Source organism: Brienomyrus brachyistius, chromosome 16 (assembly GCF_023856365.1).
Source record: "Brienomyrus brachyistius isolate T26 chromosome 16, BBRACH_0.4, whole genome shotgun sequence".
In the NCBI taxonomy this organism is placed as follows: Eukaryota; Metazoa; Chordata; class Actinopteri; order Osteoglossiformes; family Mormyridae; genus Brienomyrus; species Brienomyrus brachyistius.
Window position 1 is genome coordinate 22,108,207 of NC_064548.1, and position 14,448 is coordinate 22,122,654.

General features: G+C 41.5%; 2 protein-coding genes across 8 annotated transcripts in view; one reads left to right on the plus strand and one right to left on the minus strand.

The window, feature by feature from the left end:
* Positions 1-470, minus strand: part of myo1b (myosin IB) — a 56,993-nt gene extending 56,523 nt beyond the window's left edge. For 2 of the 4 annotated variants that reach the window (XM_048978351.1, XM_048978349.1), the window contains exon 1: positions 243-470. The gene's annotated coding sequence lies outside the window, so the exon portion shown is untranslated. The remainder of the gene's footprint in view (positions 1-242) is intronic. The other 2 variants (XM_048978353.1, XM_048978352.1) reach the window with 1 other exon arrangement.
* Positions 471-2,349: 1,879 nt separating this feature from the next.
* Positions 2,350-9,797, plus strand: pofut2 (protein O-fucosyltransferase 2). 4 transcript variants are annotated; one of them, XM_048979616.1, is made up of 9 exons: positions 2,351-2,569; positions 3,368-3,618; positions 4,090-4,234; positions 4,635-4,745; positions 4,935-5,001; positions 5,274-5,399; positions 5,767-5,947; positions 7,071-7,194; positions 8,692-9,797. In XM_048979616.1, the coding sequence occupies exons 1-9, from the start codon at positions 2,388-2,390 to the stop codon at positions 8,843-8,845; spliced, it is 1,341 nt and encodes a 446-aa protein (XP_048835573.1). In that variant the 5' UTR covers positions 2,351-2,387; the 3' UTR covers positions 8,846-9,797. The 4 variants fall into 4 exon arrangements, with proteins under 4 accessions (XP_048835575.1, XP_048835573.1, XP_048835577.1 ...); XM_048979620.1 differs by having other exon boundaries at positions 4,131-4,234; XM_048979619.1 differs by lacking the exon at positions 2,351-2,569 and adding an exon at positions 2,616-2,673.
* Positions 9,798-14,448: the final 4,651 nt, after the last annotated feature.

The window sequence follows — 14,448 nt, forward strand, 5'->3', positions numbered from 1 at the left end:
GCTATTGTGAAGAAACAATGCCAGAAAGTTATGAAGTTGTGATTTATCTGCTGATCAAAATGCAGCTCAGGGCGAAAGACGAGTATCTCCATCTAAGCTAAACATGCACAAAACATACAGACCACATCTGCTGTACAATGACCTGGAAAGAAAGTCGGACCAGAGTCTTAATTATCAGTAACTATTGTTCAAAGTGCCTATCTGGTGACTTAAATGTAACTTGCGATGAGGTCTAGACTTACTTCTTAATTCAAGATGGTCTGTTTTTTAAATTCACTCTTGCGAAAGTAATATCCAGAGGCAGAATTTACTGGTAAAGGTACTTTCTTTATCCCGTCCCCTTTCCTCCTGATACGTCCGCGGGATCGTGCTGGGACGCCGCTCCGGTCCAACTCTGTGGGATTTCGGCGGCGTAACTCCACGGGTCTGTGCTGCAGACTGCCAGACGTCCTTTAATGTTAGTCACCCTCAAGACACACCCATTTAGCCCAAAACCACCTTCTGCCACTTTCATCCAGGCTCCCATTGCTTGGTACCGTGGGTTGTGAAATACACTAGCGCCCCCTTTAGTCGCCCCCAAAAAATACAAAGAGTCTGTTCATAAATCGCTCTTATCGACGTTGTAATGGTTGCTTTATAATTACGCAACAGACGCTTTTATCCAAAGTAACATACATTTTTGGGAAAGCAGAGTCAGACAGTAACTGGAGCAATTAAGGTTAAGAGCCTCGCTGAAGGGCACAAAGGTTAAATGAACTAAAGCGATCTTCCGATTATACACTGTCAGATGTAGACTGTCAGAAAAAAAACAGTCCCGGTAAAGTTTTGTTCCCCAAAGTACACACAACATTAGGGTACCAAAATACTCCTCGTAGTCTATTTCTGTAGACTTACCTTAAATCATACCAGAAGGTACAGTTACCTACAGCTAGGGTATAATTGCCAGATCCTTGAGGGTACAACCCCAGTGACAAGTAATTATACCCTTAAAGGTACTAATTTGTACTTTGAAGGCCAACTGCTATTATATATATTTTGTTAAGCGTGTCTGTGTTTTTTTTTTTTTTTTGTAATGGGATACATAGTGCATGTTATGAGCGACATGACGAACGAGGCTCCAATTAGGCAACTCAGGGTTTATTTAACTAAATGAGCAAAAAGGGAGAACCATAAAACTACAGGACCATAATGGATCAAAACAAGGAACCACAATACAAGGAACCATAATGTAGCAACACCAGGAACCACAATAGAAAAGGCAAATATGAACACAGGAGAACTATAGGAATTAATAAGGAATAACTATTTTGACTTTTACCAACAAACACAAAAGAACATGAATATGCACCTAAATACACTGCTAACAAGCCTAGACAGGGGACAGGTGAGAACCATAAAAACAACTGATCATTAAAGGCAACAAAGAACAGATGAGGTAGTGACAATGAACAGGCACAGAGAGGTCAATTAATAGATGGGGGAAAGGAACAAACACTAAGGAAAGCCAAAACTAAGACAACCAAATGAGCAGGGAACAAGGAACTGCAACTGAACTAATACAAATGTTAACCCAGGAGAACACAAAATCAATAAACATTAAAAAATAATTAGTTGAGACAGGCCTCTGGTCAACCTCAAACCCACAACCTAACAAAAAGGGGAGTTAGGAACAGTAGCTTACCATATAACCTGTTAAACCACATGCTGGCCTGGGGAGGAGGGAAACACACCAGGGATTTAGGGCTACAAGACAGAGGAGGGAACTAGATGGCTAGCGACACCTGCAGGCCAAAGGAGGACAAAACCAGAGGGACATAGCCAGACAGGCAACAATCCAGATAGTGTACACCATAAGCAAATATCACAATCGCCATAATTTACAGAATTCAATTAAATATGTCTATAGTCTTGTAATCAAATCCATTATTATTATTATTATTATTATTATTATTATTATTATTATTATTGACAAATGACCAATATAATCTAAACGTATGAAAGACACAAACATGCATTCTAAAAACTAGCTTTAGCCAGACTAAGATAAACGGACACAACTACTACACCTGAGCCAAAAATCAGTTTATTCGAAACAGCCAGATGTTAAAGTAGTCCATTGAATTTACTTCTTGTGGCAGCGTCGGCAATCCCACCAAAATGATTTCTAAGTAACATTTCATAAACCTCTATCAAAGAAGCACTGCATGTGTAAATCGAAATGACGCCAGAAAAATATCTGCAAATAAAGAACGTTTGTTCAACGAAAGTTTCAAGGCCGATTAGCTGAAACTCTGCGTGCTGCGGGTTCTCGCCGTTGCTAGGTTACCGCAGACGCCTGTTGGAAGCGCATGCCTTCCCTTTCCGGAAGTGCGTGGCTTCGGGAAGAGATGGCCGACTTGAAAAAGACCCCCGTTTTATCGAGTGTATTAGAATGTTTTTATTTACTTGTTATGGTTTTTTTTTTTATGCAGATCTGCACCGCGTCTGGGGAAATACTTGATAATATGGCATTTAATGCTGGCCAGTCTGGCAGCTCTTCGCCGGCCGGAGAAGTAGCGCGAGATGTAAGGTACAGACAGTCCCTGCTTCATGGAGACATTAAAAATGTTTTTTTCTGATCTTGAATCATATAATCCCCAATGAAAGACTGTTTCAGATTTCTCGTGGATCATTGTAGGTTATAGATGGCTTTTAAGGAAATTTTCTATGTGATTTTTTTAGATAATTGTTATTTTTTTTAATCAGATATGGATGTTCTGTTTTTTTTTAGTAACGTACTTCAGCTATGATCCAAGCACCGGCGGTTTCTTATTTAGGCTGCTATTTATTGCGTTAGTCTTTATGTAGTTCCACATACAGCGGTTGAGCACTTCGATCATAGAAAAGAACGATTCATTAATCTCGTTGTTTAGACTAAGCTCTTATTTAACTGTATAAAACCGTCGTAGAATTTGAATTACCAACTGTTAGGTTATGAAATAATCTGGAAAAGCGTTCTATGTGTATAATAACGAATGCGATTTATTAAGACCGAAAGAATTGAAGGTGTCACGGTGCCTCAGTGAGTAGCACGGTGGTATCGCACCTTTATGTCAGAGGATTCAACTCCTGATCCCGCCTTTCTTTAATAAAAGATTTGATTAATCAGTATTTAATTTGGCGTTCTTCATCCACCAAATAAATACACTTGCTTTTAAATTAAGTTGTGCCACCCCAATAACAAATTATCTCTTAAGCTGATGGAATCAATTTATAATTTATGAAGTCAGTCCTTTTTTTTTATAGGGTAACATCGCTAGTACAGTGGCACTGTCTTGAGAAGTTAACAACACCCCCCCCCCCCCCTTCTTTTCTGCACACGACCCAGGTATTTGTTATATGACGTGAATCCGCCTGAAGGCTTCAACCTGAGGCGGGATGTGTACATCCGCATGGCGTCCCTGGTAAAAACTCTGCGTAAGCGTGAGGACTGGGTCCTTGTCCTTCCTCCATGGGGGCGGTTGTACCACTGGCAAAGCCCCGATATTGACCAAGTACGCATTCCCTGGAGCGAGTTTTTCAGCATAACCAGCCTGCAGGCCAATGTGCCCGTCATGGAGTACGAGGAGTTCATCGCCGGTGAGCTAAGATCCATGTCTGTCCATTTTAACGACAGAAATAAATGCGTTATTTAGATATGGCTGTTAGCAATGTTGGGGAAGTTACTCACAAAAGTAATCCATTACGCACAGCGGTCGAAAGTTCAGGTCCAGAAAGTAACAATCCACACCATGGATTTGTTTCAGCCAAACAGCTGAGTACTCTGTGACTGTGACTCTTTATAGTGGTGGTTGAAGCAAAACTTTGGCCTGGAGTTGTACTTTCTGGACCTGAACTTTCCACCATTGTAATGGATTACTTTTGTGTTAACTTACCCAACATTGGCTGTTAGACATATTTGTCAAGATACTTAGCATGAAAGTACACTCCTGTATAAATGAGGAAAAAGCTAAATTACAAGAGTTAATTACAAGAGAATATATTGCCTTGCACAGAATTACAGAAATGGCAGATATTATTTCTGTTGTTGTCTCTGTTACCTGCTCCCAGAATCCGGGGGACCTTTTATTGAGCAGGTCCTGGTGTTACAGAACTATGCAGAGGGCTGGACCGAGGGCAAGTGGGAGGAGAAAGTGGATTTGCGCTCCTGCATCGAGAAGCCATCATACTCCAAGGACAAGCAGGGATACTACAGGTATGAGATGGTCTGTTTCCAGCCTTCACTAACCAGCTCTTCTCCAGCTAGATGGCTAGCCTGGATGAACAATGTAATCCCCATGAACAATTACATTTACATTTACAGGATTGCATATTATGCATATGAAATTGCATAATGCCACATGCTAGCAACTATGAAATATTTAACATTTTAATGATGGAAAAACGCTATTTTGTCATAGATTGTTTTCGTCAAGTAAACGTTTCTGGTAAAGTTTTAGGAATTCAGTTGACAGCCTAGGTTAAACCCAGAGAAAGATCCGGAGAAGTTGTGCAATGATGTATCTAGGCTAGAGGTGGTAAAGGTGATGCAGATTCAGTGTCCCAGTAATGCTTACACATAACGCTTTGATTTCTTTTACTGCTCTCTCTCTCAGAGGTTGGTTCTGGGGGTATGAGGAGACGAGAGGTGTGAACGTCTCCTGTCTGTCGGCTCAAGGCCACGCCTCCATTCTCGCCCCTTACCTGCTGGAAAACACAACAGCTGTGTGAGTTGCTTTAGATCATCCTTTCCTGCAGTCAGAGTGGAGAACAGTAGGATCGAGTAGTCCTGCTGTTTTGCCATGGCTACCGATCTTCTGATGCAGTCTACTTTGATCTTAATGGTGCTTTCTTACTCTCTGTGGAGGATGTAAGTCCAGACCGGAGAGTCAGGGCCTTATTATCTTTCTCAACAGGTCTGTGATGATAGATCGAGCAGAGACTCTTCTTCACGATCACTATGCTGGTAAAGATTACTGGGATGTGAGTTCAGAAGGACACGTCTTGTTGACTCGCCTACCCTTGAATAACTACAGTGATATTTCAGCATGTGTTGTTTGGTTAATTCATAACGTTTTTTTTTTTTATTTCCCCCTGTGATCAATAAAGGTAATCTTATTGGACATGGACTTAAGTCAAGAATCGTGGTGTTGATTATTGTGTGGGACATCTTTCCAAATAAATTGATCGATAGGGGGCTGGACAGGCATGTGTTTAATTCAGTGGTGGCGTTTTAAGTTCCTCCTTATCCCCAGACCAGACGCAGCATGGTCTTCTCCAAGCACCTGCGCATCATCGGGGATGAATTTCGAGCAAAGTACCTGAACTCAACGGATGAGAAGGACCAGACAATGTACAATGAAGACTGGACCCGCATGAAGGTGAGAGAACATCCAGACATTTGTCTGAGTCACATCAGCTGTAATTTACTAGGTGTTAAAAATCATTTAAGTATAAATCATAAATCAATGTATTGTTATAGCACAATATTTGCGGAAGTCTTTTTTTTTGTATTTTTGTTATTTATTGTGGCTTTCTATGTTTCCTGTTTAAGTTGCAAGTAATTTATACTCTACTGTCAGCCATTTTAGTTTGCTGCATCTTTAAAAACAAAACTGTATATGAACAGCCTTCCTCCATCAATACTGGCTTGAATGGAGTTTTGCACAAAGGAGTCCATAATTGTATCCCTTCTGTCATTTTCACTTGTCACTTTTGCCCATGTGACTGATCCTTTGTTTCCTTCAGGCCAAGCCTGGTAGTGCGAAGGGGGGGCCATACGTCGCGGCCCACCTGCGGAGGAAGGACTTTATCTGGGGGCACCGTGATGATGTACCGAGCCTCAAAGGAGCAGTGAAGAAGATCCGCAGCCTCATGAAGCAGCAGAAGCTGGACCGCGTCTTCATGGCCACTGATGCTGACGAGGAAGGTGCTCCATCGGTGTGAAAGTGCTCCAGCCATGAGCCCTCATGGTAGCTGCTTTTAGCTTTTGGAGGCTGGATAGAAACAGTCTTTCATGAAAGCTTTATGGTGTTTTTCAGCTTCAGTTCTTAAAGATAATGGAATATTCCCAAATATCAGTGTGCTAGGATGCAATCAGACTGCATGGGACACAATCAACTGTTGTCAACATTAATTTCACCTACCTCTGTTCTTTGGAGATGGTGCTAAGGATGGCAGGATTTTTTGTATAGTCATCGTTAGTGTTAAGTGATATTCCAATTTAAATTTCCTGCATGGTATGAATTTCTCATATACCACCATACTGAAGCATAACATCTGACATCAGCTAGAACGCTTCAATAGGCAGCAAATTATATCGTCGGCCGCTAGAATCGTTATGGATCACTGCAGAGTGAAAGGGCTTGAGAGGGGACCGCTGTTAACTGCGTACCCTCCTTACCAACAGTTTATAAGACAACAATTCTCCACTGGCAGCTGTTCAGCATTATAGTGTGTAAAGCCACTGTTTCAGTTTGTGTCTGAAAATTTGGATGAAGCGTAATATAATTAGGTCTGCAATCAGTAGAGCAAAATCCCTAATATTATCGACTGATCTCGGAAATAATTATTAAAAGCATGCCAGTAAAGCAAACATATTCTCACCAAGCTAAATATACTGTAATAATCAATAAAACAGGTCTCTATGGGGACAAATGCACATTAATATAATGTCAAAGAATTCTTGAGTTAAGTACAAAGTTATAGTCAATATGTACATTAATTTTATAAAAACCTGTCGGTTATACTAGGTAGTTAAATGTAAATAATTTTTTATAATTAAAAATAAGATTCATAAAGGTATTTTATTGATGTAAACGCTTGTAAGGGTGAACTTGGGGAGGGACTGCCAGAATCTTAAAAAAATAACGTGAAACAAATTTCTGGTCATATGGCCCAGTGCTAGTTATTGTATTGTTTTTGGATCAAGCTGTGGAGTTACTGTGTAAAATCCTGCCGTGTACTTTCCTTATCTAGGATAGATCAGCTGGGGTTCAGTGGTGAACCTCAGTGGTGGTCTAGACCGGGTCCCTGTTTATTTGTGTTTGCAGAGCTGGAGCAGCTGAAGAGGATGCTGCCAAACATGGTCCGCTATGAGCCCACCTGGGAGGACCTTGAGCTCCTGAAGGATGGGGGCGTCGCCATTATCGACCAATGGATCTGTGCACATGCCAGGTACCGGCGGGAAAGTTCACGCTCCGGCCCATAAGATCCGAAGCACATTACAAAAACCCAGTTAGGTGTAGCCCACATTATAAAAATACTAAACACCCGCTCAGCGGTCAGGTTTTGGTAAAGAAAGGATCAGATTATGGTGAAGGACCGATATTATCAAAATCCATCCACTGATGGACCGATATTCCTGGCGAAGAGAGAGATGTTTATTTTGGCAGCTCCGTTCCTGCATCGTCTGAGGTATGTGTTCTGCAGGGAGGGCATGAGGCTGGATGTAGCGCCCTCTGCAGGGCTTTGTGCTCCGGAGCAGAACAATTATATAACCAGGGCTTGATTCCCATGGTGCATCCCCTCTCTAGCAGTCCAGAGTAGAAGGGCCAGTGTGTTTGCAGGTACCTGGGATTCCCCTTTGGGTCAGCCGTTCAAACCCAGGTGTGAGGACTCTTCAGCCAATCAGTCCTCTAATTTGCAATCTAATTAGGGAGTTGCAGTGGAAACCTGCACACACAGCAGCCCTTTCTGAATAAGATTGCCCGCCTCTGCTCTTCAGGCTGGTTCATGCTTCTCCACACAAGTGTAGCACTTGCATATCTACTCTGTATATGCATACATTGAAACTCTCATACTTTTCTGGTGACGTTGCACATGCACACGACGTGTTGCATTTATATTTTTATTATTATCCCCTGCACATGCACCACAACAGTGAGGTTTGTGTCTGTTTCTCTATGTTTTACCAGTTCGGAGCGGCAGCTCACTGGGATCTTTGGTCAGTTGGCTGGCGTGAGATTTTCAATTCGAGATAAATCTGCACTCGCATGTACGCGCATTTACATGTTTATAACAGTTTTATTACCTTGTAAATAGTTTGAAGGGTTTGCAAACCCCCCCCCCCCCCCCAGCACTTGTCACAAGCATCCATGTTGGTATTTAAAGTGGATGCTATTGAATCAATCATGCGTTGTCTGTCCAGAGCTGCGCATACACCACTGCGCATACACCACTGCGCAACCACAAATTTGGAGTGCAGCAGGCATTTGTCCAAGGAGGCACAAGATGACGTCAATCATGTCTTAAACGTTTGAGCGGATACGTCCACTAGTATGCGTGCGGAGAAGTGTGAAACAACCTTAAGGAATGGCTGGTGAGACCCTGAACCACCTCAGCTGCCTAAGATGGTATCGCCGATGCCTGGCCATAGATATCTGAAGTTATTAGAGATACAGACTCTTAGATATCTGAAGGTGTTTACCTTCTCAATTGGGACCCCTTTGATGCTGAGAGGGCTACAAGCATCAGAGTGCTTTCATCTGAAGGCCACCATCTCTTCTTAGACACTGAATTGAATCCGTATGACATTGGTCAGCTACAGCCTCGTAGTGACTGGTGTCTAACACATAGATTATGTTTACTGGCCACACGCAAGCACCATAACTTTCCTAGATGCTGGTTGTTAAGCGACCTCCTCCAGCTCCATCATTCCTGTGCCTTTTCCAGGTATTTCGTTGGGACTTCTGTGTCCACGTTCTCCTTCCGGATCCACGAGGAGAGAGAGATCCTCGGCTTTGACCCCAAGACCACTTACAATCGATTCTGCGGCGATGATGAGCAGGAATGTGAACAGCCGACACACTGGAAGATCGTGTACTGAATTCTTCGTGTGCCTTCGGTTTCCATCGGAAGATGGGTGCCAAAGATGATTACAGCAACATAGACGGCAAAATCCAGACAGTCTGTGTATTTAATAGTATTATTTTAACACTGAAGCCATTGGATTCGAACACGACTTCTTGCGATGGTTATATTTGACGGATCCCAGCCTTTCAGCACAAAAAAATCTACATTTTTGTATACTGCTATTAAGTTTGAATTGTCTGCTTTCATCTGTCTGAGACACTTGAACTTACCCCTTTCACTGTTTACCTGCCTGGCGGTCCAATCTATATAAACAGTATCACCTGTTTGACTTATACCTACGATGTTACTCAGTGTTAGTGGAGATGTGCTCTGGTTAATGGAAGAGCATTAAGCAGGAATCTTAAATGTTATGAAAAGCAAAGAGGAATATTTTCAGTCTGACACTTCAGATTTGAGTATCACATTTGTCCTGTTTTTGCAAATGACTGATTCGCGCCTGTTGAAAACAAGTGTTTTTTTTTTAAATAGAAAAACGGCCATAATTTTTTGCATTGGTGGACAGGTAGGAGATAATGGACACATTTTTTTTTTTTATCTCAGTTGATACTTTATTGCAGATGGACAAAATAATCAGTACTTATTGTAGATTGATAGTTATTTTGTATAATTTTTTTGTGACGGATAGTTGACATTTACTGCCATCCTCCACTGTGTAAAGGGCATGGCATATCTTCGAAGATTGCTGTCCTAGAACGAGGTATTTAGGCAGTACTCTGTAATAGCTGATCCATGTTCACTGCCAAGGAAAGTGTGTCATTCAATACAACGAACAGTTTTAATCAGTGTACTGTTGTTGTAATAGACACCAGTTGCTGCTGAGAATACTGTACAAGCATCCAGGGACAAAATGTTACTCATTTTAAGCCACTTGAGAAGTTTAATAAAAAAATGCAATGAAATCTGAATGGAAACTAAGCATTCCGATTATTATCAAACCCCTTTGCAGTTGCATTAACAATATTGCCACTAGATGGCAGGTTGTAGCATCTGCATTAAAAAGTGGGCTGTTTAGATATTGGCCAACTTGAATCCTCTCTTCCTCTATTATACCATGTATCACAGATGGGATTAAGAGGAGGACTGGACTCCACCCACTATTTATTGAACTGCTCTGTCCGTCTTTCATTTTGTCAGGGATTCAAGCAAAAATAATAAAAAATCCTGCACATTGCAGCACATATTATTCCTGTTTCAGGTCAAAGCCATTTAGGAAATAACCCATAATCTCCCCAGTAAGCTGCTTTAATGAAGACAGGAGATGGCTAAGCGATGCCTCTGTCTGTAAACCCTGACAAAACAGTACTTCTATTACTAGGGGTAAATAACCACTTGTAATGTCATGTCCACTGAGGGCTCACATTTTGGCTCACTGGACCAGCCCCTAGCCTAGATACAGACCTGATGTTTCATTCTCACAAATTTTCTTTCTAGGAAATGCTTCCTACAGCTTTAAAGATTTTATAGGATATAGAAACATTAATACATGCATTTACACATAGCGGGTTAGACTATTCTAATGCTCCGCTGTCAGTAAGTACAAATCACACACTTTGGTATGGTTACAGCTATAAAATCCGCTGACTAGAGGGAGTAAATATAAGCTCAGTGGAGTTTTACTTACACATAACTGTTCTGAGGGCAGAAGGTAAGGTGATTGGTTTAGGCAGATAACCAATCAGATTGGAGAGGAGGTGGGTCCAACCAATCAGATGTCTTGGCCCAGCCTCCCCAGCTAAATACAAAATGGGAAATCACAGATATACTCCACATCCATCCTAATTCTGTGCTTGTCTGTTCCAAGTCAAGCTTGGCGGGTTGCCAGATGTAACATGATTAGCCATCAGTGTCGTTCTGAGCAGGGTTCAGACCCCTACATTACAGCAAGTCGAATACATGACACTGTAATGGTGTCCAGGTGCTCCACCGGCTGTTTTCTTCCAGGTGAGTGGACAGTGCATTGGATCTTGGTCTGAGGCCTTATGATTAATCACAACCCAGAATGTTATGTTCCTAACTTTTTGTTGATCACTAAGCGTTAGTAGACATGCAATGCATCATTTTTTATTGGAACCAGGCACATATAATTTCCGGGCCATGGAGTTGTCTGGGCAACCCTGGTTCATACCATGGGATTAATGGTGCATCCTATTAGAACTGGGAAGTGGGAATTTCTGAGTCCCTGATTGGACATTTCAACTGAAACACCCCCTGAAGTTGGAAGAACGTCTACAACGAAATTAAAGATGATTGCCCCCTTCAACAGAAATGAAAGCCGTAGTTATATGATGCTTATTAGCACTTAATTCCTATATCTCATTAAATCAGTTGTACACACAGTACTGTCCAGCCTCGATCTGTGGACGTGTTGCTACAGTGTTTTTGTGTTACACAATACCTTGTACTGTGGTGTCATCGACTGCTATCGCTAACAATGGCTAACAATGAACCTGGCTGCACTGGAATGCGGTTAACTCGGGTGTGATGTCATTCCCAGCTCCAACTTCGCATCCCTCACAATGTAGGAATCTAACACTCCCCAGTGTTAATCCCCCCCCCCCCAGTTATGTCACACTGTGTGTCTTCACACGACAAGTCATACCCAAATCTTAAAAGTTTGTTTAGTGAAAAGCTATATAGACCATGTTATTAATTGCGGCTGAAGATAAGTTGTTTTGGTCATTGTTCCTGTTCCTCTGAGTAGTACTTACTTACGGGTCATTTCTGCTCTTTAAAAGGGGAAACAGTGGGAGGGCAAAAACACCCAAAAGGTGAATAAATATAGACGAGCTATAAGGCAAATGGACAACCTGCTTAATTATGGATTAAGATGTATAAAACTGAAAGGAGAGGTCACCCATTGATAATACCTAATCTAGTCATGTCATCTGAAGCCTGGCAGGAGAAACATTTTAATAGTAATTACTGCCTTAAGCAGGGCCATCAAACTGTTATAGTAGCATTAGGGTAATTAATTAAGAGATACATGATTGTAAAGGAGTATGAAGCTAATGAAATAAAACCAAATAGACATAAAATGACCTCTGTCAATGTACTCTGCTATGTAGCAGTCATTACGGACTTAACAATATGACCATCCCTGTCCACGTGTTTTTAGACTGCAGGAGTGCAGCAGGGGATGCCAGAGGGAACCCATACAAATGTGTGGAGGATATGCAAACCCTGAAGATGCCACCATATACCATATCATTCGATAATAAGAGCAACCCTCCAGTGATACCTTATCCAGATCAAAATCGATGACGAGCTTAATGTCAGCTGTAGAAATTTCCTGGAGGACCCAAGGGGCGTGCAGCCAGCCTCCATGAATAGCCATTCAGGGTAGCTTTGAATGTTATCACCAAGGAGGATTTCAATCATTTTTCCCTCCCAGTTCCCTGTGAGGGGAACCTTAACTGGTTGCAGATGTAGTCCATACAAATCTGTGCTCAGTCTAACAGGTTTCTTTGTTTTAACCAACATAATTAAAATGTTACTTAAGGCTTAAATTTTAGACGATTTTAGCACCTTGAGATAATCACTCTCTGTGGTTGTACCTGCCAATATTATTTACTGTCAAGAATCAATCGGTCTTTGGACCCCATTATCAATTAGTCCAATTATTTGGTTGAATTTGTTACTAAACATGCACATGCAGTAAGCAGGCTAAACACGGGATGATTATGAGGAATTAAATGTATTATTGAGCATTTATTAGATGCCTATTAGAGCATAGATCAAAGAGGCAACTTCCAGTCCAGGACGAAAATAATGCAGATCCTAAAAATGAAACAGAATTTGATACATTGAGTCACTGGATGTTGGTTTGGCACCAACACCGCAATACACGTCCTGGAAATATCCCTCTGTGATAGAAGGACACCGTAGTTAGTAGCAAAACCAGAGCTTGGCAGAGTCACTTGAGCAGAGTCAGAAGCAGATAGCAAGCTTTTTTGGCCAATATCATACCCCATCTGGGATATCACCCGCTGGTCAATTACCGCCAAAACGCACACATTCAAGCCTTTATACCTGCCCAAGTATTAGAGGCAACCGAATCCATTACGTAGACCTCGACAGTATGACATTTATTGGATGGATGTTGTATTATGCTTCATCCACTAGATGGTGGTATAATTATTTTTTACTTCGACTTTTGCTATGGAAAACAGAATGTGGATCCATTACATGCGTGCAAAGGAGCTCTTAGGGTCCGTTAGTAAACCGGACGTAGACTGATATAATGCAGTGCTTTGTTTTATTTAGGTGATGCGGATTTTGAGGTCAAGCTTCATTATCTTTGTATAAATTAAATCTATCTTTATTCCAGTGATGTAGTAATGACTAAACAAGGACACCTCCCTTTTACAAGTTAATCTTACCATTAGGTGAATGCTATTTACAAGGACTTACAGCATAGTCCATTTTTATTTGGAATTCCTCTAGGAGGAGTCTGTAAAGGTGCACAATGACAGTCTTATAGGATTATTATCTAATAAAAAATCTAGCTCGAAAGGTTAGAACAGATGAATTCAGACACAACAAAGGAGAGAAATAAAAATTATTTAAACGCCCCCCACGGTTTTACCCATAAATAATCAATTAAAACTTGATAAGCATTGTGTCCATGTGGGCGGGGCCATTACGTGAGGAGTCAGATGATCAGGTCTGACCAGCTGCACGTCACGTGCTTTGTACACAGTCCCAGTCAGTCACGCGGCGTTTCATTAGTATTCATTTTCACATGGCTGTCCGGCATTCATTATGAAGCTTTACACATCTTCATAATTTGTTTTCAGCCCTGTTATCTTCCATTTTTAGTGATTATAAGGGCAGCTCAGAGGAGAATTTTAATACAAATAACAGTGACGCCAGCTGGGATGTTGACCGGACTAGCTGACACTGGCATGACCGACTCCAGTGCCACTCAGATGCCCAGAGCCTCCTATTACCCCCCAGCTGACTACCAGAATCGCCTGCCTGACATGAAATAGAAAGATTATAGTGCTGATACCACCATAATTTTTATTGCCAGGATGGAAAATTAATTAATGGATCCATGAATTAGATTAAGTAGGTTTACACTTTGGCTTTGTTAGAACATGGAGCAATGGGGCTTTTCGGCACAGAAATGTGGGGATGTTCAGTGCCATGGGAGTATGGCAAATTACATAGCTGCTTCATCGTACATGTTAAAAATGTACAGAGAAATGATTCTCGTGAGCTGTGATGCCTATTCGTCGACGTATTGTAATGAGTTTTAATTATCCATCTACCCATTACAACGTAGTGATATAATTATAAGTCATTTTATACTACTGTTCTTCAGTCAAAATTGCCGTAGTTAGTTAAATGAACCTACTTTTGACCGGTATTCACAATGAATATGAATCATATTCCAACATGCATTTAACAGACAGCAGTTGCATAAATTTCCCCGCTTAATATGCACATGCATCTCCAGGGTTGGAGATGACAATGGAGTCGGTCATGCCAGTGTCAGCTGGATGCAGTGAAATTTTCAGTTCCAGACAAGTCTGCACATGCATGTGCCAGATG

What these genes read in the sequence shown, in the direction of transcription:
- pofut2 (XM_048979616.1), top strand. Translation starts at nt 2,388, where the DNA reads ATGGCCGACTTGAAAAAGACCCCCGTTTTATCGAGTGTATTAGAATGT. An exon ending in GACAAGCAGGGATACTACAG is followed by an intron (nt 4,235 to 4,634) that starts GTATGAGATGGT and finishes TCTCTCTCTCAG; the next exon opens with AGGTTGGTTCTGGGGGTATG. An exon ending in CACTGATGCTGACGAGGAAG is followed by an intron (nt 5,948 to 7,070) that starts GTGCTCCATCGG and finishes TTGTGTTTGCAG; the next exon opens with AGCTGGAGCAGCTGAAGAGG.